Genomic DNA, 27,336 nt, shown 5'->3' on the forward strand with positions numbered 1-27,336 from the left:
GCTCAGGTCTAGTCTCTTTCCCCACAATGGAAACAGTAAATGGTCAATAATTCCTTCTGCAACCACTTTTCTGAAGGGTCATGTCACCACTTCTGGGGTTCCTCGAAGTCTGAAAAACATTTCAGTGGTTCCTCCATAGTCAAAAGGTTGCAAAAGGACGCATTACAGCTTGCTTTGTACATGAAGTGGGTTCGTTTTCTCTCTGCACGGCGTTGATGTATGCACCCCTTGTAAATAATATACATGAAGCCACCTTTTTAACAAGAGACATCCCTCTAGAAAGAAGCTTATAAAATAAAACCACCCCTAAAAAGATTTTAAAATGGAGTGTAAGAGAATCAAAGCAAGTTTACGTACACACAGCACATAAAGAGAAGTGATGGTATCTTTCTACCCGTTCATAAGTCGCTCAAAAACTACTTATTTTTGGATCACAGCTCACTCAAAGTTTGGGCACTCCTTATATGTGCTCTGCTCTCCACCCAAGCCAACAAAATCCTACATCATTTCTTGTGACAGATGTACTGAACAGTAAGGCTGGGTATAAATTATACCGCTGGAAACTACAACGGCCAAGTTTTGCACACATTAGTCCAAGCACTGAACATTTAAAAAGGGATGAGAGGCGTTTTTAAGAGAAACAGAATCCATGCTGCTGAATAAACTGGACACTGAGAGGCCAGTGAACAAAGCCTAGTGGCTGACATTAATGATGTCAACAGACAGACAGATGGAGAAGAAAACACCCACACCACCATCATTTCACAAATTACACAGCAGCAAACCCAAGCACACTCCCAACTGCACAGCATGTTGTGGAGATCAGAGTCGGACTAAGGGCCGGGAAGTCCTCAGTGCCCATGAAATTTACCAGATGACCTTGGGCCAGCCCCTCTCACTCAGCCCAATCTACCTCGCAGGGCCGTTGTGAGCGCGAATGCAGGGAGAGCCAACCACGTAGCCCACCCCACACCCCCTCCTTTGATAAGGGCAAGACAAAAATGCCACGAATCCAACGAAATGACCAAGGACACCCCCAAATCAGGGCTCGCTGACAAACATAGGAAACGCCTGTTTATATCACATGCCCAGGTAGAACCCCACCCTCCGAGGCTGCAACCCCAAATAATCTCGAAAAACGCTTCACAAACACGCACGGGGGGGTAGTGGGGGGGGGGCTCTTAAAGCACGCTGACCGAGGACAGGAAGCGAGGCCCACACCGCCGGGGAAGCCCCAAAACACCGAGGCAAGGAGCCCGGGCCAGCGAGGGGGAAGAAAGGAAAGGGAAGGGAAGGAGGCCGGCGGTCTCCACCCGTGCCTCCCTCACTCACCCAGGTGAGCAGGCTCTCCCCGAGCTCGGCCCGCTCCAGGCTCTCCACGTTAAACATGGTGCAGGCCGGGCTCTGTCTCTCGTCCCTTCGGGCGGCGGCGCGGCGGCCCCTGGGCCTGAGGTGGAGTCGGCCGGACACCCTTTCCCCGCTCGCGGCCGTCGCGGCCTCCTCCTCTTTCTTCTCCTTCCGTCAGCCAGGCCGGCAGAGCCGGGCCGGGCTGCTGGTGGCGCAGACACGTCACCGGGCCCGCCGGGATCCGCCCGCACCGGTAGGCAACGCGCAGGCGCCCGCCGGCCTCCGAGGCCCGCCTCGCTTAGTCAGGCCCGCCGAGGGGGAATGGGGCGGGGCGGCAGGCTGAGGCGGCGCGCGCGACGGGGCCTGGCCGGACGAGCCCGCCAAGAGCTGAGGTATGGAGGCGCGGGGTGAGTGGGTGGGAGGGTGAGTGAGTGGCGGCCGGCCTTCTCCCTTCCTTCCTTCCCTCCCTCCCTCCTTCCTTCCCCTTAATGGCCAGCCGCCCACTGCGCCCCCTCAGCGCCTTGCCCCGTTGGGGCGGCCGCCGCTTTCCCCTTCTCGCCACTGAGGAAACGCGCCGCCGTTTCAACGAGGCCCCCTCGCCGCGCTTCCTTCCCGCGGTCTTGCAGCGACTCCTCCGCGCTTGGCTCTCTCGCCTCCCCGCTTCGCCCCGTTCTCCTCGGGAGTCGCGGGCACTGGGCTCTAGGCCGAAAATGGGGGGACGCTTTGGGGTGCCTTTGCAGTCGGCTTCAGGAGCGCGGCCGTGTTGGTCTGAAGGAGCGGAGCACAATTGGGAGTCCGCTTGACATCTTTAAGACCAGCTAATTTAAGAGCAACTAATTTCTTTAAGACCAGACTAATCTGTAGTCTGAGGATTCCTGGTTCACTGAGGAAGTGGGCATGCCCAGGAAAGCTCACGCTGAGAATAAAACTTCGTGGGTCTTAAAGGTGCCATTGGACTCAAGTTTTGTTCTGTAGTCTATTAAAGGCTTTGGGATCCAATACAAGACCGTGGTCTGGAATTACCTTTTTTAAATTATATTTTTTTACTTCGTTTTTTTTCCTTGTTGAAACACCCAGCCCAATCATTGGGTTCTGAAGAACTGGAAAGTTTGCCGGCTGTTGGTGCAGTTCGGTGCAGGGTTAGACACTTCTAAATCCATCATACCCAGTGGGATTAGAAGGGTGTAAATGATGTTTAGGATTGCCCTGTGTTGATTTATTTTGGCTGGTCCTAATAAAAAGGTATTGCATTCTGTTGCGTCCAGCAAAGTTCAGTTTCTCAGCTCTAAGCTTTACTTTCTCCCAGTGTTGGCAGAACCCACAAACGTACTTCATCACTGGAGTAAATTCATTTGCACATGTAACTGTAAGAGGGTTGATGGAAAGGACTAGTTTCCCTTTGTAGGGAGAAAAAAAGATTACATGAAGGTGAATCCAGCCTGTACAGTTCTGATAGCTTAGAATTTGTGTGGCCTGTTCCCAGTGGATTGTGTCCTATCTGTTGCCTTTAATAGTTTTCTAGACTTTCCCTGGAGTAGGATCCTCACATCATGGAAATAGTTTGTTATTTATTGCAAGCACCTTAGAACACAGAGACTTGTATTCAGTTTATTTTTATTTGCTTATTTAGATGTTTAAACCCTGCTTTTCTCCCAAGTCTTGATCTGAAGTGGCTTACAACATCACTCCCTCATCTTCCATTTTATCCTCAAAAACTGTAGTATGTTAATCTAAGAGCCTGTGACTGTCCCAAAATCCTACAGTGAGTTTCCATGGCAGAATGGGGCCTTGAACCTGGGTTTCCCAGATCCTACTGTGACATTGACCCCTATTCTGACATTAATACCAAGATCTATGATACCCAGGCTTAAATTCCCACTCAGTCATGGACTTTTCTGGGTTACCTTGAACCAGTTGAACACTCAGCCTAACCTACTTCATAGGGTTGTTGTGAGGACAAAATAGGGAATATGAGAATATGCATGTGTAGTATTAAACATGCTAGCATATGTGTTCAAGAATCAGAACTTGGTGTACTGAGATTCCATTCACAGACCTTTTGACCCAGTTTATCAAGACACAGAATACATGGAACACACCACAGATTTTATTTAACTGCATAGTATCATATTTTAATTAAACCTCAGTTAAGCATGTGCAGTGTTGGTTGGTAATGACACCAAGTTAGATATGAAGAACATTTTAAAAATGTTGAAAAAGTTGCTTACAAATCCAGACATTGGCTAGCTTTTCAAAGTTTTTATCCTTATGAACCTGGGGAGGGGTAGTTCAGGATGTTTACTGAATTGCTTTTCTAAGCTTTCTTTATGGAGAAGAATGAGCAGAACTTGTGTATGTGTGATAAGTACTATCAAATCACTCCCAATTTATGGTGACCCTATGAATTAATGACCTTTAAAATGTACTATTGTAAGAACTGAGGGTTGTGGCTTCTCTGAGTGATTCAGTCCCTCTCATATTAGATCTTTTCCCACTGCCCTCAATTTTTCCTAGCATTTTTGTCTTTTCCAGTGACTATTCTCCTTCTCTCAAAGTGAGCAACGTAAGATAACCTCTGCTTCGTCATTTTAGCATGTAGGGTAGCCTTTCTGAACTTTGTTACCATTGAGAAACCCCTGAAACATTCTTCAGCGCCAACCCAGCACCCCACCCCTTCCCCCACCCCCTCCAAACCCTTTATTGGCCATTTTTGGAGAGGAGGGGTATAAGTCAACATGACCTTATATGGTCACATCACCCAATAGAGGTTTAACATATTTTAAAAATATATTAAATATTAGTAAACCCCCATCTAGTTGGAAAGCACTTCCATGACTGTCAAGAAACCCGAAGGTTTCATGAAATCCTGGTTGAGAAAGCCTGATCTATTGAGAGCTCAGGCTTGATTTGATCTAGAACCCACTTATTTAGTGATCCATGGTATCTATAAAACTTAAAATGAATGAACTTTCTTCCTGTCAAGTTGTCTTCATTGTCCAACTTTCACACCCATACATAGTAATGGAAAATGCTGTTATAGGGATGATTTTAATCTTAATTACCAGCATCACATTCTTACACTTAAGAATGTGTGGTTGTCTGAGATGAAAAAGAGAAATCAAATTGGGTTGCTACATTTTTTAACGAGGAGTAAGCATTACATGTTGAGTTTCAGAGGATGGGGATAGTTGCTGCTTTTTGCTCCCTCTTGATAAAAGTGGTGGATGAATTTCCTTACTCCTCCCTTGTTGAAATCAAATAGTTTTTGTGGGTGTCCTGTCAAAACAGTCACCATATATCATAATAGAAGCTTTTCAGAAGACTAGCAGTGAACAAGAAATAATTGTGTATGCAAACAGGTCATGCATCTTGTTGAAGTATTCATTTGTGATCTTCATAGGACTAGGACACACCTGTTACTATATAATCTGTTTAAGTTTATCAATTTGCAAGATGGTTTAGTGCTTAAGACAAACTGGCCAGTAGCCCATAAGTCATAATAAATTCCTTGGGTGCCACAGGATACGTTGAAAGTATTTTGCTACAACAGATTAACCACAGTGGCTTTTCTAGAAATGTGATGTAAACCTCGTGCATACAGAGTTGTATCCATTTTTAAACATCATTATTAATTGGCCTTTTTAAAAACCTTTTAATCATTAGCTCTGTTCATCTATTACGATGAATACAGATACAGCCTGCATGTATGTGTGTGTATATATTTATTAGAAAGAGCTACACATGTTCACTATACAAATGAAACTGGGGACCAATAAATATAGGAATTCAGTCACACATTCAGTTGTGTATGTGCTGAGTATAGCGTAAGAATTACATGTTAAATGCTGTTCTTCCTAGTAATGAATCTCTGTCATTCTATTTAACCAAGTGCTTTTTTCAGTGTCCAGAACTCACCTAGGAGATCATGAGGATACACCAGAACTAAGAGACCTCTTCTGTAAAGGGAAATGCAATAGAGTTGCCACCTTACGCAAATTTACATCCATCTAACCCCACTGAAGTGAATTATTTTAGAAGGGTGCAGTTCTGTTTAGGATTGCTTTGTTGGTCTTGTTTTCTTTACACCATCTGAATTACGTGACATGCAGTAAATCTTGATCAGAATCTTTCACTTTAAAAAACTAATTAGCAGGCTCCTGTAGCAGATTAAAAATCGGAGAAGTGGCACTGGAAAAGGGTTGCGTAATATTTTCGTCTTCTACTGTTTCCTGGTGTAGATCATACAGACACCTCAGCTGCAATTAGCTCTGCAAACTAATTATATCTAAAATTAGTGCTTTTCAACATAAGAGCTAAGATAATATGCTGTTTGTTTGTAATAATATCAGGCATGTAAAGAAAATATTTTCCCTAGAATACCCACGATGGTTGCCTTGAGTCTTTACATAAAGCCTCAAACAACGGATGCTGAACTATTTACAGCATAATGCATACATTACCTAAGAGTAATGTCAGTGCTGAAATACTGCCTCCACATCACAGCAGTAGCTTGGGTTTAGGTAAATAATATGAGTTTTTCAGTTCAAATTCTTATTTTTTCCATGCCAGAACAAGCCTTATTGACTTAGGACTGACATACCTAAAAAATTGTCTCTTCCCATATATCCCCCAAGTGGTAGTTGCAGTCTGTTGGTTGCTGCCTGCTTTAGGGTAGCTGCGTAGTATAGCACATTCCTTTTCTTTTGCAGTTCTTGGTTTATTTTATTTATTTATATTTATATTACTTGGACTTCTTACCTGCCACTATCGGCAAGCCGTCTTGTGGCGGGTTACAACAAATATAACCCCACCAATAAAATAAAATTCCAGGTTTAAAACCCATTGTAACCTGGCAGCGCACTAAAAAAGCCACCTCCACCCACTCAGTGATCACCCACCCAGCGCCTCAGGGGTGTGAGGAACCTGCTGTTCCAGTTAAAAATGAGGAAGAGGCCCTGATCTTCATTTCTCTGGCCTCAGCCTGGCGGAACAGCTCTGTCTGGTGGGCCCTGTGGAACTGAGAAAGTTCCTCCAGGGCCCTCAGCTCTTCTAGGCTGCTAGTCCTTGTAGGTCCGCAACCCTGGAAAAAAACTTCCCTGGGATCAGAAAGGCCTGCTGAAGATCGGGGAATGTGAAAAGAGCCTTCCATTGACCTCTCCCATCCAGGACCACTATAAGCTTTTGGGGGCTCTTACCCATTCATGTTGAAGAGAGTCTTGGGATGTTATCAGTATTGGAAGAAAAAATGTTTCCTCCCTTCATAATGAACTATGTGTTCTTTTAACCTTGTCAGATAGTTTTAGCTGTAAAGGGCAGACATTAGAAGCTTACAGCAGCATTTCACCAGACTTCAGCTTACAAGGATACTCTGGGGCATCCATGATACCATTGTAAGGATAGGTGAACCGTCCTCACCTGTTTGAATACAGAAAACAAAACCCACTCTGTTTACTTGGAATAGGAGCTAAGATTCTGCACCTCTTTTCCTCCTTTCAAGGGGCTAGAGAGCATGGAGTTTCTGCTGATTAGAGTTACGAGCTTCCAGACCACCTTAGGGCATTAGCTAGGAAATATGCTGACTGGCTGCGGTGAAGTGGGCAGAGTAGCTCAGCTCTAGGCTATCTAGTGAGGTGAGTTGGTACCAAGAACTTATAGTCTTAATGCAGTCATTATAGTTATTTTCAGCATACTATTTAACTGGTTTTCACTCTTCTAGTGGTTAGGAGTGCGGACTTCTAATCTGGCATGCCGGGTTCGATTCTGCACTCCTCCACATGCAGCCAGCTGCGTGACCTTGGACTCGCCACAGTACTGATAAAGCTGTTTTGACCGAGCAGTGATATCAGGGCTCTCTCAACCTCACCTCCCTCACAGGGTGTCTGTTGTGGGGAAAGGAAAGGGAAGGCAAATGTAAGCCGCTTTGAGCCTCCTTCGGGTAGAGAAAAGCGACATATAAGGACCAACTCTTCTTCTTCCTTACTGGTTGGCAGTAAGATCCAGTAGTGCTTTCTGTTTGATTGCCAGCAGTTCAGACTTTGTGTGATATTGTCTGTTTCACATTTCTATAAGCAGCTCAAAAAGTTTTACCAGAGCCCTTCCCACTCTTGTTTCACTAGCCCAGGATTTTGACAGCCCTGGAAGGGTTTCCTGAATGGATAGGAGTGGGTGATATGACCATATATAGTCATGTTGACCCCCCTCCCAAAATGGACAGTGATAGTCTAGCGGAGGAGAGGAGGGGAGGGGCCCCAGGTGGGCATGTCCACAGCTCTGCTTCCCAGCCATATTCTGCACAACCACGCCACTTCTGGGGTATCTTGGAGCCTGAAGAAAATTTCAGGGGTTTCTCAATGGTAATTGAGAAAGGCTGCACTAGCCTCTCTCTAGAAGTTATTGATGATAAGGAATGGTCTTTCCAGCTATGGTGCAAAGTTCCTTCCAGTCTAATTTCCTCCAATCCAACTCTCCTACAGAATGGAAAGGAAAAAGTTAAAGCACTCTTCCATTGTTGTACTGAGCAGATTTGGAACCAGAAGATCAGCTTCCTAGTGACCTAACTCTGAATTAATTGCTGTAGTGCTGAGGTTTGGGGCTAGATTAATATGAAGCTATTAATCTAGCCATGGAGATCAGGAGTCTGTTGCCATGCATTTCCCAGTTGTCTGTGTATTCTGACCGATTACTTGTAGGTCTTTGACACGTTCAGAGAGACTGAGACTCAGATCTAGAGAAGTTAATGTATGCCTTTAAATTATAATTGTTGCAATATAGACATCATCACATGCTAGAACTTGCCTGTCGTGCTTCAGTTCAATCTATGATTACAGTGTAGCTAAACTATATAAAATTAATTGCAAAAGGACACCATCAGTGGAATTCTAAACGGAGTTACGTTCTTGAAAAAAAAAACCTTGACTTAAGTGGCCTTAGGTGGGTGTTACTTTGCTAAGTATTGTAAATATATAACTTGCAACCTGTTCCATATTATGAATTTGTATCGAGCTAAACTGATGTTAGGTTTTTCATCCCGGTTTGCCTATTTAGTTTATCTAATTTCACTAAATTTGCATGTGTAATTTTTATTTGTTTTATTAAAGTATTTCTATTGTGCTTCTCCCAGCGTCAAAACAGATCACACTAGCAGATTTTAAAAATTCATATTTGCAAGCTTTTTGAAGAAAATTCTAGACTGATAGATTCCCACTAGCTGTTGCCCACTAGCTGTGAAGACAGTGTGCAACATAAGGGAATCTGTCAGCCTAGAAGCAGGGTTTTGTAAAAGACAAGGGTCAGAGAGTGCCACTATCACATATTGAGAAAAGACAATGCCATCTCCCCCCCCCCCCCCAACAGTTTAGTCTGACTTTTTGTATAGGCTTTTTCTACCATCGAATCACATCTATTGAAATTCAGGCTTTGGAGTAGAAGAATTTGTAGTCTGTACATAGTATTCTTTCTGTAAAATATCACTCTCTTTATATTACACCTTGAACAAGACACTCAGAGCTATTTCTTTCTCTCAGTTTCAGGGAAAGATGTTCCCATTGATCAACGATTCCAGTTCTTCCAAGGACTTGTTTCATTAAATGTCCATTCTCATCTGGAAATTGCTGTTAGTATTTGGGGTGAGTATCTGTGTCATTTGAAGAGAAATTGGAGGGAAGCCTCTTTCCAGCAAGGGGGAAAAAACCCTGCAACCTCCCCTGTTTGTTGGGGAACCTGGAGGTATCCTATGGCCAGATGGCAAAGTAAGGAGGTTCCTGTAAGTTGGAAAGAGTTTGTTCTTTTCGGCCATTGAAACTTTATTAGTAATTAATGTAAGTGTCTGTGGGTACATAGGCTAAGGAAAGTTCTTGTGAGCCAATAATCTTGTGGACTGATTTGTTAATTTGCCTATTAATTCAAATGTTTAGGTGCATGTAAAGATGTGCATATCAGTCTTTACTAAAACTTGGTCAGTGATTGAATGGAAGTGCATATGCATTTTTGTTGCCTTCTGTTTGCTTATCATTTAGGATTTTTGTATTAATGACACAAAATCCAGTAAGAATTCAGATTAAGGATCAATAAATAAGGAAGGTGGTTATAGAAAATGGGAACAAAGAAAAAAGTTCTTACATGATTGATCTTTGTTCCACCTGAAGAACAGAGAGTATAAATGTCTGTTACTTAATGTAAAAGAGGTATAAAGTAAATATGGTTACTGTGAGAGAAAATACTACAGATTATTGGCAAAAAATGTAACAGTCGTAATGAAATTAATGTAACTTGCCTTCAATTAGATGCAGTTAGAATTTTATTTTGGCTGGCCAGTCACAATTATTTCTTGTGTTCTAACCAACACTGAGACATTTTAATTATTTCTGAACCATGCCATGTGGCAGAATTCCAGTTTTGCCACATGATAAACATTTAACAAGGTCTTTACAGTCTCTCTCTTATTAGCTATCTGTTCAAAAGCCCAATGAGACAATACATCTACACTAACATGTTCTTTTGTGACCTTAATATTCAATGGTGCTTTTTAAAACAAATCTGAACTCACAAGAATAAAAGCCTCTGTTGTAACACCAGTGCATCTGTTCATGATACTTGTTTCTAAGTAAAGAAGAGGTAGGGAAAGTTCTGTTTTCTGAAGGCAAACCCAATTGCAATAATCCTGCTGATTATTTTTCCATATAATTACTTATTTTATTTTGCAAAACTTATACCCTTCTTTTACCAAAGTGGCTAACAAATTAAATCACATCTCAGAACCATTTAAACCAGCAAAAACCAAAGTCAGAGCTAAAAAACACATACAGAAACATAAAAGCAAAATATTAGGCAAGAAAGAAGAATTGCTGAGGGAATGCCAAACAAAAAAGTCTTCACTCGCTAACAGAAGGAAATAGAAGGAAACAGACAACTCTCCCTGAGTAGCGAGTTCCAGAGAAGGCATTTAACAGTCTCTGTTCATATAGCAAAAAGCAATGAGATAAAATTGCATTTTCCTTCTGCCTTGTTTCCTTATTTGTATAATTCACTAAAAGTTGTGACCCTCCTAAGTCTGGTGTAAAACTAACACTGTCAATGACATAACCATAATTAAGCAGTAGACAGTGAGCCACAGGATTTGCCCTCTTGCCAGGCCCTCCCCCTGTCCCTTTCCTTTTGGAGCATGAGTTCCCTCGCTGGGCCTATTGTTAGCCATAACTAGAGGTGATCAGAGTCAGAACTGTAGAATTGGAAGGAACCATGCAGGCTATCTAGTCCATCCTCCTGCTCAATGCAGAATCAGCCTAAACCATTCCTGACAAATATTTGCCCAGCTACTGCTTGAAGACTGCCAGTGAGGGGGTGCTTATCACCTCTCTAGGCAGCTGATTCCATTGCTCAATTAATTGTACAGTAAAAAAAATCCCTACTATCCAGCTGGTATCTTTCTACCTGTAATTTAAAACCATTATTCTGAGTCCTTTCTTCTCCTGCCAACAGGAACAGCTGCCCTCTTCTGACTAACAGTCTTTCAGATACTTAAAACAGAGTCATTCTATTCCGCCCCCCCCCCCCCGGTCTTCTCCAGACTGAACGTTCCCAAGTCCCTCAGCCTTCCCTCAGAGGGCTTGGTCTCCAAGCCCCTGATCATCTTCATTATTATCTTCTGTTCCTGCTCCATTCTGACCATTTTTTGTTGTTGAAGCGAGGCCTCTCAGGTTTAGATGTTATGACTCTATTTATACACCCTAAAATTGCATTAGCCTTTTTTGCTGCTGCATCACACTGATTGCTCCTATTCACCTTACAATCTACCCATGCAACAAGAAATTGTTAATACACAGTGCTATCTAGAAATGTGTCCTGCATCCAGTATGGACACTTGCCAATTTTTGTTACCCAGATGTAGGACTCTGTACTTACCCTTGTTGAATTGCATCTTATTCTCATCTGACCACTTTTCCAGTTTGTTTAGAATTTGCTGCATCCTTCCTCTATCTTCCGGAATGTTTACTGTGCTTCTCAATTTGGTGTCATCTGAAAATTTAATGAGTAGCCCCTCCACCTCCTCATCCAGATCATTTATAAAAATATTAAAAATATTGAAAAGTTCAGGGCTCAGAACCAAACCCTGTTGCACCCCACTGATTCCTCCCTCCAGTCAGATGACATACCATTTACAACTACTCTTTGAGGGCTGTTCTCCAGCCATTTGCCAGACAATTTAACTATCCTAGATTCCAGTCAAGAGTCCTCTAATTTACCCATCAGAAGGATGAGGAACCCAGTCAGAAATTTTACTGAAATCCAGGTAAACAACATTAATATTCTCACAATCCGGTAAACTTATCACTCAATCAAAGAAGGAAATTAGGACAGTCTGGTAGTTCAAATCCCAACTGTTCAAAATACATACCAAATGTAAAAGAGGTATTGAAAAATCCCAGCAAGCTAAAATAAAGTTTAGTGGACCTATCAACCTTCTTAAAAAGCCAGTCTTTTATGAGCATGGCTTTGATTCCATGTTTCTGAAAAGCAAACCCCATTGTCTTTGGACACGTCTAGATTATTACCATAAGGCTTTGAATTGGGTCCATATCCAAGGGAAAGGAAAGTTTGTAACTGTGGAACCCTGTTTAAAAGGCCTTTCTTCCTGCCTTTGCTGCTTGAAATTGTATACAGCAGAGAAGGAGAATGTCATACAAGCTACTTTGGGTCCCTACTGAGGAGACTAACGGTGTACAAATGAAGTAAATAAAAATGTATGATATTACAGAAATGATGCCTTCGTTCAGTTTTGACATTGCGGTAGTACAGGATATGAGGCGGACTATAGGCCGGGCCCTAAATGTTATCCATCAAAATCAACAGCTTTAATAATATTTATTTATTTTATTATATTTATATACCACCCTCCCCGAAGGCTCAGGGCGGTTTACAGGAAACAGGAAAAAGATCCAGATAACATATGGTAACAACAGGTGATAACAGCAGTAACATTATAGCAGCAGTAACCTTAACATAATAACAATAACAGAGAATGATGGAATTGCAAAAGAGCCTCAGCTCAACGCTTGCTGGGACCCAGTGGGTTAGGCAGATTAGTAGCAGTGTGCCAGCACCCTAGTCTGATCAGGATTAACTTCCCTATATTTATGTTTGCTTGGACAATTTAATAATGTAATTACTCATGACTCGGGCTTTTATCTACAAATGTAAAAATTATAAACTAATGCTGTTGTGAGGTGTGGATCAAACAGCAGCCTGAAAATGCCCCTTTCTTTCAAGGAATTCTTGGAAGTGTTAAAAGTGTGGCCTGTGAAGTGTTTGCTGTGGATCCAAAGAGGCTGTTGACATGGTGCTAAGTCTGTCAATTTCCAGCTGAGGTAAATAAAGGACATTCATGTTATCTCTGTCATTACACTAAACAAAGGAGCATGCGGGAGGGGAGGCTGAAGGTCCTTGTCACACACCACAATCCTAACCCAAATTGGGTTCAAAAGTGCTTGGAGAAATAAGTTCCCCCACAATCGCCCATGTGGCTATGGGAGAGGCAAGTTGGATTCATGGAGAAATATATGTTTTAATGCTTGACAAAGATGGAGAATGATATACCAGTTGTGACAAAGCTTCAGTTAGCTTGGTTGTGTACTTGCATTTTGGTAGAACATGCAATTTGATTAAATTTAATCTAATTTCAGCCTTGAAACAACTGAATTTGGTCTAACAGACTAAAATATCAACAAAGTGTATTTTACAAGTTCCAGAACACTAAGGCTTTAACGCAGTGGCATATAGCAGGGGTAGTCAACCTGTGGTCCTCCAGATGTTCATGGACTGCAATTCCCATGAGCGTTTGCTGGCAGGGGCCACCCCTGGCATATAGGATCCTCTCATATAACTCACATATGCCCTGATTTAATATGCCCGGTGGTACTGTTATCATTCTAATTGTTTTATTAGTACTTACATAATTTATCCTCACAATAATTACATGGGGCTGGTTGTATAGTGATTTCGCCAGTACAATTCCTAGGCCCAAGTACAGGGCTCTGCCTGCAGGGCTAAATGCTTTCAATTGGTTCCTTCTGAACAACCAGTATGAACCTTACCTTTTGTTCCATGTTGCTATGTGGGACAGTTGTGGGGTGGAGTTCCTTATATGTCACCTTGACTGAAAGACATGCACAGTTCAATCTTAAGGGGATCTATACCTTTTAAAGTCTTGGAAGGGTGTAACTCTGCACTTGCATAGTACCAAAACATATGGTGCAGTTTACCTTTAATGTGTGAAGCTTCCTTGGAAGCTATTTTTGTTGTTGTTTATCCTTTTACCTAAGTGCAAAGCTTCCTTGGAAGCTATCTTTTTGTTGTTGTTTTACTTATAGACAATGTATTTGGCATGCATTGTGAATTGGTAATCATGTCTTTCTTGGGTTCTAGCTCTGGAATGGCCTATCAAGAAGTAGAAGTCCAACTAGACAATGATTCAATGATAGAAGGAATAAGTGACCAGGTACTGCTGGCAGTTGTGCTTGGCTTCACATTCCTCATTGTACTGGCATACGTGCTTTTAAGGTGAGATTGTTGTAGGAATCTCTGGAAATATTTTTTTTACGTGTAAAATACGCACTTCTTAAAAACTGAACTGCTGTGTGTGCTTCAACGAACTGTTACGTTGACCACACATTCCAGAAGTGGTATCCAGAATAGATGTGTTTGAGAACCAAGATGGTGGTGTGGGTAGACTGACACTGGGGAGACTTTGATCCAAATGTTCTGTTGACTTCAAAAGTTAAGAAGAAGAAGAGTTGGTTCTTATATGCCGCTTTTCTCTACCCAAAGGAGTCTCCAAGTAGCTTACATTCACCTTCCCTTTCCTCTCCCCACAACAGACAGCCTGTGAGGGAGGTGAGGCTGAGAGAGCCCTGATATTCCTGCTCGGTCAGAACTGCTTTATCAATGCTATGGCGAGCCCAAGGTCACCCAGCTGGCTGCATGTGGGGAGAGTGCGGAATCAAACCCGGCTTGCCAGATTAGAAGTCTGCACTCATTAACACTACACCAATCTGGCTCTCTGTTGAGAAAGGCTGCTGAACCTACTCAACCATTATGGCCAACTTTGGAGGCCCTGCTTTTGAGTACCTCACCTGAGATCAGACAGGTGGCAACCCAGGAAAGGACCTTCTCAGTCATGGCACCAAAACTCTGTCAACTTCTGTTGTCTTCCATCAGCTAGTGAAGTTTTTTTTTCTTTTGTTGGCATACACTAAAAGATTCCTCCTTTACAAACAATGTTTTGTCATTATTTTAATTGTTTTTAAAGGTGGATATAAATGTTGACAATAAAATAAAATTTGTTAACATGGAGAACAAATGATGGAATTGTTACTGTCAATTTTACTCTTTGCTTCTTACTTCAGCTGTGACTATACATGAAAAAAACTTGTATTTATTTTTAAAGCCTATTTCCCCCCAAATTTATTTATATTAAGAGTATTTATGAAAGCATGCCCATTTGCTACCTGCCATTGGGGTGAAGTTTTTCTCTCTTTGCTTATGTCAAGTGACAAAGCCCTACATAAAACAAGATATTCACCCAGTTAACTGAAATGCTTTAGAACATTTATGGTGCAATCCTATTCAGAGTTACTCCAGTCTAAACCTACTGATTTTCATGATAAATATGACAGACCAGTACTCTTGAGCTCGAGTCTGTCTTTCTAAATATTTTATTGTTAATTGCAACTCCATATTTTCTTTTAACAGAAATGAACACCCAGCTATTCACCCAGAAAACCAAGAGCTAGTAAGAGCAGTTCGACAGCAGCTACAATCAGAACAGGTATAGTATTACTGCCTGTAATACTGGTATCTACTTTTCCTTAGATAAGTTGCATTTTGTGGTAATTGTATCTTAGAAATGTTTTGTGTAGCCAGAGATTGTTGGTAAATTTGAGCCTGCTGGTTTTTGTGCTCATTGGCTCTTCATACTATGACCAAATCTGGTTGTTACAAATTAATGTAAGAAAAGGAAAGTGCTGTCTCGTGGACGACTTGTAACATCTGAAGGTGATAATATATAATTATTATACATGGGCTTTAAAAAATGTAACCTCCTTCCTTGACTTAGCTCTGACTTCAATTTGGTCAGGTTCCATGGGGGAGGTTCTCTTGCTGTGAGTCTCATTGGGTTTGGTTTAAGTCCTATATATTCTGTTTGTTTTTATTTTTATGACTATATTCTTTATAACATATAAAATAGGCGGTAAAAAACAGTATACTTGTCTAGGTTGTGTCCTGTAATAACTCAGCTGATTGAAGAGGCTTCTGTTATTTATTTATTGGATTTATAGCCTGCTGCTCTCAGAAACCGGTTTGCAGCGGGTCACGCAAAACAATCCATACAATAAAACCCCATTAAAACTCCAAATTCTACAACAAAAACCTCAACAGATGGCATGTAGTGGAAGGCAGTGGCCAACCACCTCTGGTCATCTTTTACCTTGAATATGATGGATCTCTATGAGTTGGTTGCAACTTGACAGCATATTACTACTCCTGCTGCTTCTGCTATTGTTATTATATTGTTGTTGTTATTGGAGATAGGGAAGCTCTGGTAACATCATGGGGGGGAGTGGGAGGTCTCTAGTAGGAGAGGGGATTGATGAAAATTGCCTGCCCTTTCGCTTAGCAGATATTTCCCACACGATCCAGGCCATTTTTTTAAATCTTGCTAATAGATTGGAGCTTCCAAGAGGTGTAAGTCTATTATCTGTTTGAAGATCTGCTTTTCTCTTTTCTCCTAGCAGAATGGAGCTGGAGACAGGCAACACTTCTATACTGACATGTCCTGCCCTGTCTGTTTGCAACAGGCTACCTTTCCTATTGAGACAAACTGTGGACATTTGTTCTGCGGTAAGCAAGGAAAATGGAAATGTTTAACATCATTTCTTGCATTCCATCACACTGGCAAGGTGGACTGACACAGCAGTGTGTAGAGAGGGGGCAATTTTAAAAGGATGACTCAGTTTTATAGAAGCAGAGAATCCCACTTGGGTTCCTGATTTAATTCATCTTGCTCCTGGTAGTTTATACGGTTGATTTCTGGTAAGTATACCATGACTTTTAAACTTCAGTTTGCTCTCTACTATAACATTATTCTTAATGAAGATATTACGTTTTGTTTTTAATCCTTCCCTGCTTCTGTCCAGGATTTCCTGGAGTGTTCCTGGAATTACAACTGATTCCTAGTCTATATAGATTAATTCCCCTGGAGAAAACGGCAAAGGGTGAATTCTCTGGCATCTCTACCTCCCTCTCCAAATTCCACTCTGCCCAGGCACAACCCCCAAATCTCCAGGAATTGCCCACAATAGAAATGGCAACCGTACTTCTGTCTTTAATGTATTCTATATTATTTGTTCATGTCGAGGCTCACCCCAACCCTTACAGTGCCATTTTCATAGGAGATGTTATTTATTTATTTTATTTTATTTAGATTTCTATACTGCTCTGGGCGGTTTACATTAAAAGCTGTGGAATACTTACATGGAATATTATAATAATGCAATAAATAACAATCATAACATAACATGGTATAACATAATCATAACATAACATGAAAACCAGAGCAGTCTTTTTAGCGGTTAGGCAACATGGGCATTTAAATTCATTTCCATTTCAAAATTCATACCTGAACACTTCTTTCAGTGGTGTTTGTAAAGAGTTCCAAAGCCCCTGCTTTGTATTGATGGTTAAATGTGTTGTGATTTAGAGCCATTCCCTATGTTCCCTTGTCCTTGTATTGCTTCCAAGGAGCACTAAAACAAAAATTCACTATGTATATAAGGCCAATAATAGATTCATAGGTGCTAACAGTATAATGCAAATTTATATATCAAAATCAAATAACATTTTTAAAAACTTAGTATGTTGAATATGTATTGATGGTTTTGATATATAAATTTTCATTGATCTTGTTAACATCTATGAACATATTATTGACCTTATATATCTAGTGGGTTTTTGGTTTGATTTCTTTTAGATTTTCACTGTGTACTGTTACTGAGATAGTGTCCAAGGAGCACCAGACACTCTTTCCCTCCACAGTTAATATGATGTGGTGATAAAAATATTTCATTAGTCCTCTGCATAACATTGAGTTACCTAGCATCATAAGCCAAGTGGAGTTCATAAAAGCAGCTGTGAATGTAACCCACAAAATAGAATACAAATCAGTGATCTGACTGCTCAGAATAGCCAACCACCCTGTGAAAAGCTATAATTTTACACTTCCTTCTCCATTTGCCACTCAGTAAAATAATGACTTCTATTTACATGTTGTCTGTTTGAGAAGATAAAAAGGGGGAGGGGGGAGAGAGAATGAAGTACACCACCCTACATTCCTTGGAAGAAGAGTGAGTAGTAATGGCATAGGAGACAGAAAGAAGCAGCTAGTAATGGTGTTGTTTCTTTCATTTAGGTTCCTGCATTATTGCATACTGGCGGTGTGGCTCATGGCTGGGTGCGATACATTGCCCCATTTGCAGGCAGACGGTAATATGATGACATGCAAAATTCTGATATAGAATTCAAGTCAGGGTTCTATAAATATGTACTTGTGCTTTCCTTTGGCAATGTGTGAAGCATTTTATGATCAAACATAGAAATGAAAGCTTTTGTTGCTAATTTTTAATGTAATTTTAAAAATTACTTTTAATTTTTTACTTTTTACTTTTAAAAAATACTTTTAAAATTACTTTTTAAAAATACCTTGATGCATTGAAAGTATTCTGCTGGTTTATTTTAGGAATATACAAATTGGCAATAGCTGTTGTTTTAGAAGCTGGTACTGAAGGCTGTTTAATGTTAATCCCAAAGCAATAGCCATAGTAGGACATTCTAGCAAAATAAATTAAGGGTCCTGTGAGCACCTAAAAATACTAATGCTTTTATCGTGGCTTAAGTAGGGTCTAGTCCATAAAACTCAAGTTTGTCTTGTTGGGTTTGCAGCTCAGGCTACGTAAATCTATCAGATGAGCAAGGCAATCCACCTGTCAGCTTTTAGAAAGCGAAATAGACAATTGAAGTGGCTTGCAGCCATTTCAGCCTAACACAGATGGGTGTACCCATCAGCTGTTAGCTTTAAATTGCTGGCAGCCCTTTAAATCCTTTGTTTTGCCCTCCTCTCCAAACAGAAGGAAGTGAAATGGACCACTGAAATGACTACAAGCCATTTTGGGGGGAGCAAACCAGCGGGTTTAAATGGATGGCAGCCAGTTTAGCCTTAAAGCAGGGTTGGTGTGCCTGTCTACTGTAAGGCTGAAAAGATTGAAATACATTTCAGTAGTCCAGTTTGCTTCACTTTGGAAATGAAAGCTGATAGGCAGACCTGTCAAGCTTCTTAGGTTTAAATGGCAGGCAGACGTTTGAGTGATCTATTTATCTCCCTCCCTCTTGGAAGTAGAAGTGAGAAAAATAAAGCGCTGAAATGGCCATTTCAGCCATTTGTTTTGCTTCCTTCCATTTGAAAGGGAGAAGTCAAATGGATCAGCCCAAAGCAGGGAGTTTGTTTTGGGGCTTTTGATTCAGCTGGGTTCAGGAGCATCCTGAACTCCAAACTGAACTGGAATTTTCCAATTCGTGCTCATCCCTATGGGACACTGTTATTTGTTTTAAATCCATTTAAGGAAAATGCAATATGAATAGGCCCGAATTGCTGATAGTAAAACGTTTTCAGCACTTCCTTGCGCATTCTATATTCTTAACAATTTGTTTTTTTAAGCCATCTACCTGCAGTCATCCATATGAATGTTTATAGTAAGTTTAGCCTGTGGGCTAAATGTCCTGTTTTGTTGGCCCAGCAAATATACCTGTTTTGAAATTGATAAATTTCTCAGAGCCTCAGTATTATATATAATCACAGCAGTCACAAGGAATCCCATCTCAAAGTCTGGATTTTGTTCTCATTGAATTGATCCTTGGTGGCCATTTAAGAGTATCTGACTGTCTGTTATCTTTTTTTAAAGATTAAATGACTGATTTCTGTTTTCAGGTAACTTTATTTTTACCACTCTTCAGTGAGAGTGAGCAAGATGCTATACAAGTACTTCAGGATGTCAGTGATTACAACAGGAGATTTTCAGGACAGCCAAGATCGGTATGTGTGGGGATAAAGTCAGAAAGACAAAAAAGAATTGTTCTTATGTGATGAATCTTACATCTTTGGTATACAGTCAGGAAACAAACATGGGATTTTCTTGAATTCAGGCCTGTGAGAATTAATCTAGTCCAGTATTCCTTGATATTCTTGATATTTATTCTTGATATTTCTTGATATTTATTCTTGATATTTATTTGTTTCTTTGTTTGTTTGAACACACAGCTGTTTATACTCAGAAGTTCCACGGTACTGAGCCAACTTACTAGGAAGAAAGCTTAGGCAGTGCAATTAAGAGAATTAGCTATGATCCAAGATTCCTAATTTAGCTCTCCATTCAGCCATGTACTCAGTAGGGAGCCTTTGGCCAGCCAACCGCTGTTTCCTTGTTCTCCCAGCGGTAACAAGGTTATAATAATACTAACAAGCCTTTCATGGTTAAAGCTCTATAATAAATATTAACTTTTATGTTGACATAAAAGCCTACATATTAGCTTTTGTATTTTATGTCTACATATTAACTTTTATGTCGACAGACATACTTGTACTCTTGAAATATACCGTTTATTCATCCCTTGTTTTTGCCCAGCTTTGTGGTTCTGTTACTAAATCATTCAGTTTCAAGATATTATTTTTCTTCAGTTCTGATTCACAAGTGAAAGGGATTGAGGAAGAAGGCCATTGGCACACTGTGAATCGTAGGTAACCAAGAAGTTTGATAATATACCTGATGGCAGAATACTTAATAATGAGTTTACATATGTTGAAGTTGTCAAGATCCTTGGTTGCTTGATAGTTCTGGGCTGAAGTTCTTTCTCCACCTTTTTGTTTTGGTTGCACTGTGAATAGTAGTCATAACACTCATATTATTGAAATTTTCTGCTTGTGCATATGAGCTTGCAGTGTATGTGCTCATTAAAAGGCCCATTATTATTATTATTATTATTATTATTATTATTATTATTATTATTATTATTATTATTAGATTTATTTCCTGCGTCTCCCAACAGGCTCGAGGCGGGTCACAACAACTAACACCATTAAAATTCCCATTAAAACATCAAACTGCTAACATGACGGCTAAAAATCCCATCCCTCCCCCAATTATCAAAGAGGTTAGAAGTTATGTAGTGATGTTATATGCCAATGTACTGATTAGAAGATATGTGTTGACTTTGTACCTTTTCATTTTTTTAAGATTATGGAAAGGATTATGGATTTGCCCACATTGCTGCGTCATGCGTTCAGAGAAATGTTCTCTCTCGGAGGTCTCTTCTGGATGTTTCGTATCAGAATATTCCTCTGTCTGTTGGGAGCGTTGTTGTATCTCGCATCACCCCTGGATTTTCTGCCCGAAGCTCTATTTGGAATTCTGGGATTCTTAGATGATTTCTTTGTGGTCTTTCTGCTGCTTATATATATCTCCATCATGTATCGAGAGGTTGTAACGCAGAGGCTGAACAGATGAAGGCGCCGTGTCCGGACTAGCTTTCGGGAGGATTAAGGGGAATGCTTAACTTGAATGAACCACTGCCGAGTAAAACGTGCGGTAAAACATCCTAATGCATTTTCAGTTTCTGCTATTAATGGAGCTTCTAGCCAAACGTGCAAGCATGATGAATTGAAATCACTGTGATAGCAAACTGGAATTTTTTGTAAGTGTTCTGTGAAAGAGATTTATTCGAGATTACATATGTTTACAGTGGATTAGTAATGGCACAGTGTCCAAGGTGTCACCCATGCTAAAAGGGAATTTCTTTGGGGATACAGAGGCAGGAAACAAAAGTATTGAATTAGTGTACAGTTTTGTGTTCAGTTTACATTTTCAAAGACTGGAATGACTTACTGTGAACCTGGAGAGAAAGGGATATTGGGGAGGGGCAGATCACGGATCCTGAGACAGCCCGGAGGGAGCTGAGCCCAAGGGGCCCCCGTACAGCTGGTAGAGCTCAAGTGACAGAGGGTGTAAGCTCGCCCAGGCCACTGATGCCACGCTGTGGCCTGGTACGAGCCAAGCTGCACCTGCCGCTCTGCCCACCCCATGTGGCATAGTTGGCTCAGCATGCTGCTGGCTACTAGTGGCTTTCCAAGCAGCAGTTTACTAGTGCTTTCTTGGCAAGGTAAAAGCCCTGTCCATCCCCAATGGTTGCTTTAAAAAAAAGTTAAATAGTTTAACATCTCTGCCTATGCTCATATTGCACATAAGTCAGTAAAGACAGTATTGCTTCAGCTGCAACTAGGAGCAGTTAACATACATGTGGTTCCATCTGACCATCGTGCACTTTTCATTAAGGAGAGATTCCTTGAACACTCCTAGTTGGAGATGACTGGGGTTGTTAGTTTTTTTTTCAAAAACTGCATTGATTGTTTCAACCTGATATTGTGGATAAAAGAGAAAATTGCTTTCGTTTTGAGATAAGGCTCACATGGATATACATATATGGTGCAATATAAGACAGATCTTTCAAAGTTGGGTTTTTAGCTGGAATCCCCGGCTGTATGTGAAATACTAGATGAAATAATGCAACTATGGCTGATACAGCAGCTAGTGAAAGTTTTCTATTGAAGCTACTTGAAAGAACATTGAGGACCACAGGGACCTGGTTATTGGCTTGTATGCAACCATGCAACTGCAAAGCTTAAAGGCACAAGTTTTCTTAAGACAATGCTGTGGTTTCTGCCAGTTTCCTCCCCCTTCCCACTGAGCCTGCCCCCCACAATTCTGTTTCCTAGAGGTAAGCAAACTCCCAGGATTAGGGGTCAAAGTTGGGGTCTGCAGTGATTAAGAGAGAGAGGGAGGGATTGGTGGAAATCATTGTCCCCTCTTAAGAATACTGAACTGCCCTTAAACTTTGGGAATGCTTGGTCGAATACAAACTAATATGTGTACATTGTTCATTACAATCCAGTATATGTTTACTTAGAAGTACTTCCAGTAAACAGCCTACACACCTTTGAAACTAGTACCATGTACTTGGCCAAAATGCACAAGAGACCCTGTTTGAGTCGTTCATCCCAGATAGATGTTTAAATAGTTCTTGAGGGATAAAAGTGGAACAGATCAGGAAGGACTATTTACAGTGTTGTATTTGACCAAGCAGAAGGTGCTGTCAATAGCTTGTGACACCCCCCCCCCCAAGCATGTAAAGAAAATTACTATTAGTGCTTTGAGCAGCCCAAGAAGAAGAAAAAAATTGGGAGAGCATTTGGGGATAAAAAGATTAAAGATATGAGAGTGAGACGTAGAAAACATGTCCTGAAATGTACAGGTAAAGGTCCGGGATCTTTTCACATGGGGCACTGCACAAGTAATGTTTCTGACATGGATGAGATAGGATGTCGTTTTGTGGGCATTGCTTGACACTTGCCAAGCCCAAATCCTGTTCACAAGGGGACAAAGTATGAGAGCTTTACTGCTAGTTGAGGAGGCCCCTTAAATGAGATGGTTAGAGAAATAAGGAGCAGGCTGTGGGCCCCTGGGTACAAATTCCATGGCTCTTAAGAATAGCCCTGCTGGATCAGACCTGCAGTTCATCTAGTCCAGCATCTCATTTCACACAGTGGCCAATAAGTTCCCCGTGACAGCCAAAACAGAGGGGATAAAGGCTGAGATCTACCTCCCTGGCCTGACATTAAGAGGTTTGCTGCCTCCAATACGGAAGCTCCCTTCTGTCCCCAAGGCTAAGTAGGCATTGATGGACTCCTCTGTAATGAACCTATCAAGCCTCCTTTTAAATTTATCTTCCCTTGAGATTGTCACTACCTCCTGTATAGTTCCCAGTTTAACTACTTGTTGGATAAGAAGTATTTCCGTTTCTCTGTGTGCTAACAACTTCCGTGCCCCCTATACGGACACTGCCTTCTAACCAGGACTTGAGCTGAATCAGCTTCAAAACCATACCTCTAGCTCGGATCCTGTAACTTCTTTTTGTTTGTGCAGCTCTTCGTTCATGGCAGAAATGGCCCTCTGCAGAACGCTTCTCACACTGAGAACTTTTCTCGGTCCCTTAAACACTGGTTTTGTGTGAGCAGGCCGTGCCAGGGAACATGTGATCTGCAGTGGAGGGACCTGCCTGTGCAAGAACAAAGAGGAGCACAAGTAGAAAGATGATACAAGATTCAGGCCTTTGAATTGCTGTTCATCGTGGCAAAGGGAATGAGTGCCAGAGAAGGCGAATGTTTCAGAAACGGCCATGCAAGGTCTCACGGCTCATATCTGATCTCTGAACCGTGGTTAAAAGAAGCAGGAGTATGGTGTGCTCCCCTCCTAGTATTGCAGAAAAGACAAGAACATGTCCTTCAATTCGATTAAATAATTGCCAAACAGAACTCATAGCTCATGTATTAGCAGTACCCTTAAAAGCACATACTTTAATGAAAAGTACTTGAAAAAAGAATAATAAAGCCTCTTTGAACGGCTCTAGCCTGCGAGATTTTCTGAAATCCTTTGTAATTCATGCACCGTATCTCTGCATGGGGATCCTGCATGCTAGTTTGTATCTATGAACATATTTGAATGTGCACAATAAGTGCATTTGAAATATTTTTTTTACAACATGGTGTGTGTGTTTGCAGTGTCAGTTCCAGTGCGCATACAGAACCAATGTTCTCTTTGAAAACATGGAACAAATTTTATTCTCACATATGTTAACAACTTCTGTGGAGTTTAAATGGTTACAAATTTTCATAGCTGGGGTGATTTTGTAATATCTCAACCTGAAGCCTACAGGAAGTTGATTCTTTCCCATATTTAACGTAAAATCTTGAAAAGGGGAAGGAAAGAAGGCTGCTTTTAAAACAGAAGGCAATTTAAGTGCTTTAAAAAAAAAGTTTCTTTTAGTATCTCTGTTCACTTTCTCGTCATCCTTAATCTTTAGTAGTGTTTTGCTGGCTACTTCAGGTAGATAGCAGCATGGTGTCCCTAAGCGAGTTTTGCTTGATACTTGATCAACTGAAAACCTGACTTCAATATTCACAGGAGGAAAGGTATGAAGGCACCATGGCATGTTAAATCTAGGCCATGAACCATGGAAGTGTTTCCATAAAAGTTTGACTCGGTCTTTTGAGATTTCTCCAGAATCTTCTTGTTCATCTAAAGCTGGCTTTGCCAACCAGGATTTCATGAAACTCTGGGGTTTCTTGACAGCCCCGGAAGGGGTTCCCAGATGTGTGGGGGTTAATTCATTTTTAATATATATTTTTAATTTGTTAAAAACCCCTCCCAAAATGGCCCATGATGAGCCTGGAGGGGGGTGAGAGTCCCCAAGTGGGTGTGTGCAAAGCTATGCTTTCCAACCATATTCTGCACAATTGCATCACTCCTGGGGTTTCTCCAAGCCCAAAGAACATTTCAGGGGTTTTTCAGGAGTAAAAAAAAAAGCTGAGAGAGGCTTCTCTAAAGCACTGCAGAATTGTAGATGTCTGTGATGCCTTATCCGTGCTATGGCTGAATATGTAGGTTATATGAAATATAACTCTGGTTTGAGCAACACAGATTTTACCTTGTTACCTATAGGTCTTCAGTAGCCTTATTGACCCACTCAACTGCTCTCCCTTATGGTTTTTCGCAGTCCAGCCTTGCCTCACAGCAGCATGTCCTCCTGTATAATTACATATACTTTGGGATTTGGTCAGACTGGCTCCGTGTGTGTGTGGCCTTACTCTTGAGGACAAGGTTAAGTGGTTTACAATGGCGTCCAGTGCTGTAGCACCATTTGAGGCTATTGTTGCAAGAATTCTTGCATTTCATGGAAGAGGTATGAGTCTTCCCATGATTGGCCAGTTGAAAAATACTGCCATTATTCCCTTTTCCAGCTTTTGTCCTGTCCGCTCACTCATCCGGTCTGTCATCAGAGTCTTTTGCATGAACTTGCACCTGTGTCCCCATTCACCACTGGCAGGGTGCTAATTTTGTCTCATTTCTTTTTAGCTGTAATCAGTGCTTCATTGAATCTTATCTATGTCTCTTTTTTGTAAGAACTGGACAGATCAGCATTTTATATCCTAGTATGCAATTTTAATCTGGAAACTGTCACAAGAGCTTTCAGTTTTCTGCCTATTCTGAGATGAATGTTTGCTGCTTCTCACGTGAAACTATGAAAGAGAAGGGCTAAATCCAGGCTCCCATTCTGCAAGTCATCTGACTTATTCTAACACAGAAGGATATTCCCTACTTAAAAGCCCTGATGGGGCAGGGCATAGATGAGTTATTCTTATTTATTACTCTCATTTCACTGTGTTTCCACATTTCAGTATGCCCCAGAGCCTGGGTATCTCAGCGCTTGTATACCCATTTCATTCAGAACCTAAGAAAATATTACACTGTTTATGGGTCCACCCTGTCCACTGTCAAACAGAAGCATGCAGGAACTTGGAGTTTCCTGGTGAAACGTAGATTCTCAGATGCATGGGAATCCAATTTGGATCATTAACTATGGTACACAGAGAGAGGGGGCTCTCAGGGCAGACCTCTTTAGCCGTTTATCATGCAGTCGGACCCTCATTCCTCATAGCAATTTGATGAAAATCCATTAAATGGAGGGAAAGACTTCAGATCAGCCACAAGATAAAGGATTGCCATCCAGTTAGAGAGCTCTTCTGTTTTGAGATCTTCTCATGTAGAAGTATTCCTTAGTATTAACTAACTTGAACATTTGTTTCGGACAAATTGTGAAGTGAAAATCCTAAACTTTAAAAGCAGCTTAATAGAAAATAACTGGATTAGATTAATAATGGGTTTATTACAGCAGCCATTCTTTCTGGAAAGATGCTCTGTAAAATGGTTATCCGAGAAAAGACTGTCTCACACGAAATGTCTTAAAACAACCTGGAGACCACCTGAGGATCTCTGCTGCCTCCACCGATGGGTTGCCGATGTTATGCAGGAGTTGTTTAATGCAGAATTGTTTAACCATGTACTTTGGTAAGAGGGAAGTTGAATGTGCTCGCTGAAGCTGGTGTAAAATGACTTCCAGAAACTCATGGGAGTGTGGACTGCATGCTACTGCAAACCTTTTATACAAACGTATAAGCAAGCTCTTGTTTTTACTGGTAATAAATCATGTTTGAAATAAGAAATCATCACTGTGTGTTTATTTTTCACTCTGTGTAACGACCTTTCTTGAAGTATTATATTAGTACTAGCTACAAAGCCCATTCCTAAGAACGTGCCTTGAAAGGGCCCCCTCCCCTGGTCCCCGGCGAGGCAGCTTAAGGTGGCTTTGGGCTGCAGCTCATTGCCAGATCAAGTGGGGCGGGCAGGGGCTGGGCAGCTCATTAGCAGGGCCAGGACAGAGCTCCTTAGCAGGCAGTCAACAGGCCAAGAGGCCCTCGTAAGCAGGCCCAGCCCAGCAGGCCAAGAGGCCCTTGTTAGCAAGCCCTCCACCACCCTTGCCCAGGGCCCTCTCCCCTTACCTGCTGCTGGCTCCAGGCACTGAGGCATTTGAGAGCAAAGAGGTTAGAGTCCAGGGACGGAGGGCAGGAGCTGCAGGGGCAGGGCCAATCAGGGCAAAGCTGGCTGCACTCTGATTGGCCCTATTCTAACTTGGACAGCTGGACATATCCCACCCACTAGGCTGTTTCATAAATATATAGAGGAACAACAATGGATAAAGATTCTTTGAAACTTGGTTTCAAGAACCAGATTCGTCTTTCTTTTTCTTTCTCTTTCTTTTTCTTTTTCTTTCTCTCTCTCTCTCTCTCTCTTTTTCTCTTTCTCCCTTCCTTCCTTCATGTTGACATTCCCTAGTATCTTCTGAAAAGTTTGGAAAGGGGCTTATTTATGGTGATTGGGGTTTGCTTAGTCTCCTGAAGACATTATTTTATAGCTATATTTCAGCATTATGATATTT

The 27,336-nt window shown here is 41.3% G+C and overlaps 2 protein-coding genes across 5 annotated transcripts in view; one reads left to right on the forward strand and one right to left on the reverse strand.

The window, feature by feature from the left end:
• The window catches only part of HOOK3 (hook microtubule tethering protein 3), a 67,774-nt gene extending 66,205 nt beyond the window's left edge, over positions 1-1,569 (reverse strand). The window contains exon 1 of the mRNA XM_077345439.1: positions 1,333-1,569. Within this exon, the coding sequence (XP_077201554.1) occupies positions 1,333-1,389 (57 nt within the window). The 5' untranslated portion in view covers positions 1,390-1,569. The remainder of the gene's footprint in view (positions 1-1,332) is intronic.
• RNF170 (ring finger protein 170) lies at positions 1,234-26,563 on the forward strand. 4 transcript variants are annotated; one of them, XM_077345442.1, is made up of 9 exons: positions 1,234-1,336; positions 8,871-8,972; positions 12,613-12,710; positions 13,768-13,902; positions 15,094-15,169; positions 16,134-16,242; positions 17,810-17,883; positions 19,382-19,486; positions 20,685-26,563. In XM_077345442.1, exons 4-9 carry the CDS (start codon positions 13,775-13,777, stop codon positions 20,952-20,954), a joined length of 762 nt encoding a protein of 253 aa, XP_077201557.1. In that variant the 5' UTR covers positions 1,234-1,336; positions 8,871-8,972; positions 12,613-12,710; positions 13,768-13,774; the 3' UTR covers positions 20,955-26,563. The 4 variants fall into 4 exon arrangements, with proteins under 4 accessions (XP_077201557.1, XP_077201558.1, XP_077201556.1 ...); XM_077345443.1 differs by lacking the exon at positions 1,234-1,336 and adding an exon at positions 1,476-1,600; XM_077345441.1 differs by lacking the exon at positions 1,234-1,336 and adding an exon at positions 1,596-1,739.
• The last annotated feature ends 773 nt before the right edge of the window (positions 26,564-27,336 follow it).

This window comes from Paroedura picta, chromosome 7, assembly GCF_049243985.1.
Source record: "Paroedura picta isolate Pp20150507F chromosome 7, Ppicta_v3.0, whole genome shotgun sequence".
NCBI lineage: Eukaryota > Metazoa > Chordata > Lepidosauria > Squamata > Gekkonidae > Paroedura > Paroedura picta.

Bases quoted from the DNA above. Each gene is read 5' to 3' on its own strand.
- RNF170 (XM_077345442.1), top strand. From the start codon at position 13,775: ATGGCCTATCAAGAAGTAGAAGTCCAACTAGACAATGATTCAATGATA. The intron at 13,903-15,093 runs GTGAGATTGTTG...TTCTTTTAACAG, and splicing joins CTGGCATACGTGCTTTTAAG to AAATGAACACCCAGCTATTC. The intron at 19,487-20,684 runs GTATGTGTGGGG...CATTTTTTTAAG, and splicing joins TTTCAGGACAGCCAAGATCG to ATTATGGAAAGGATTATGGA.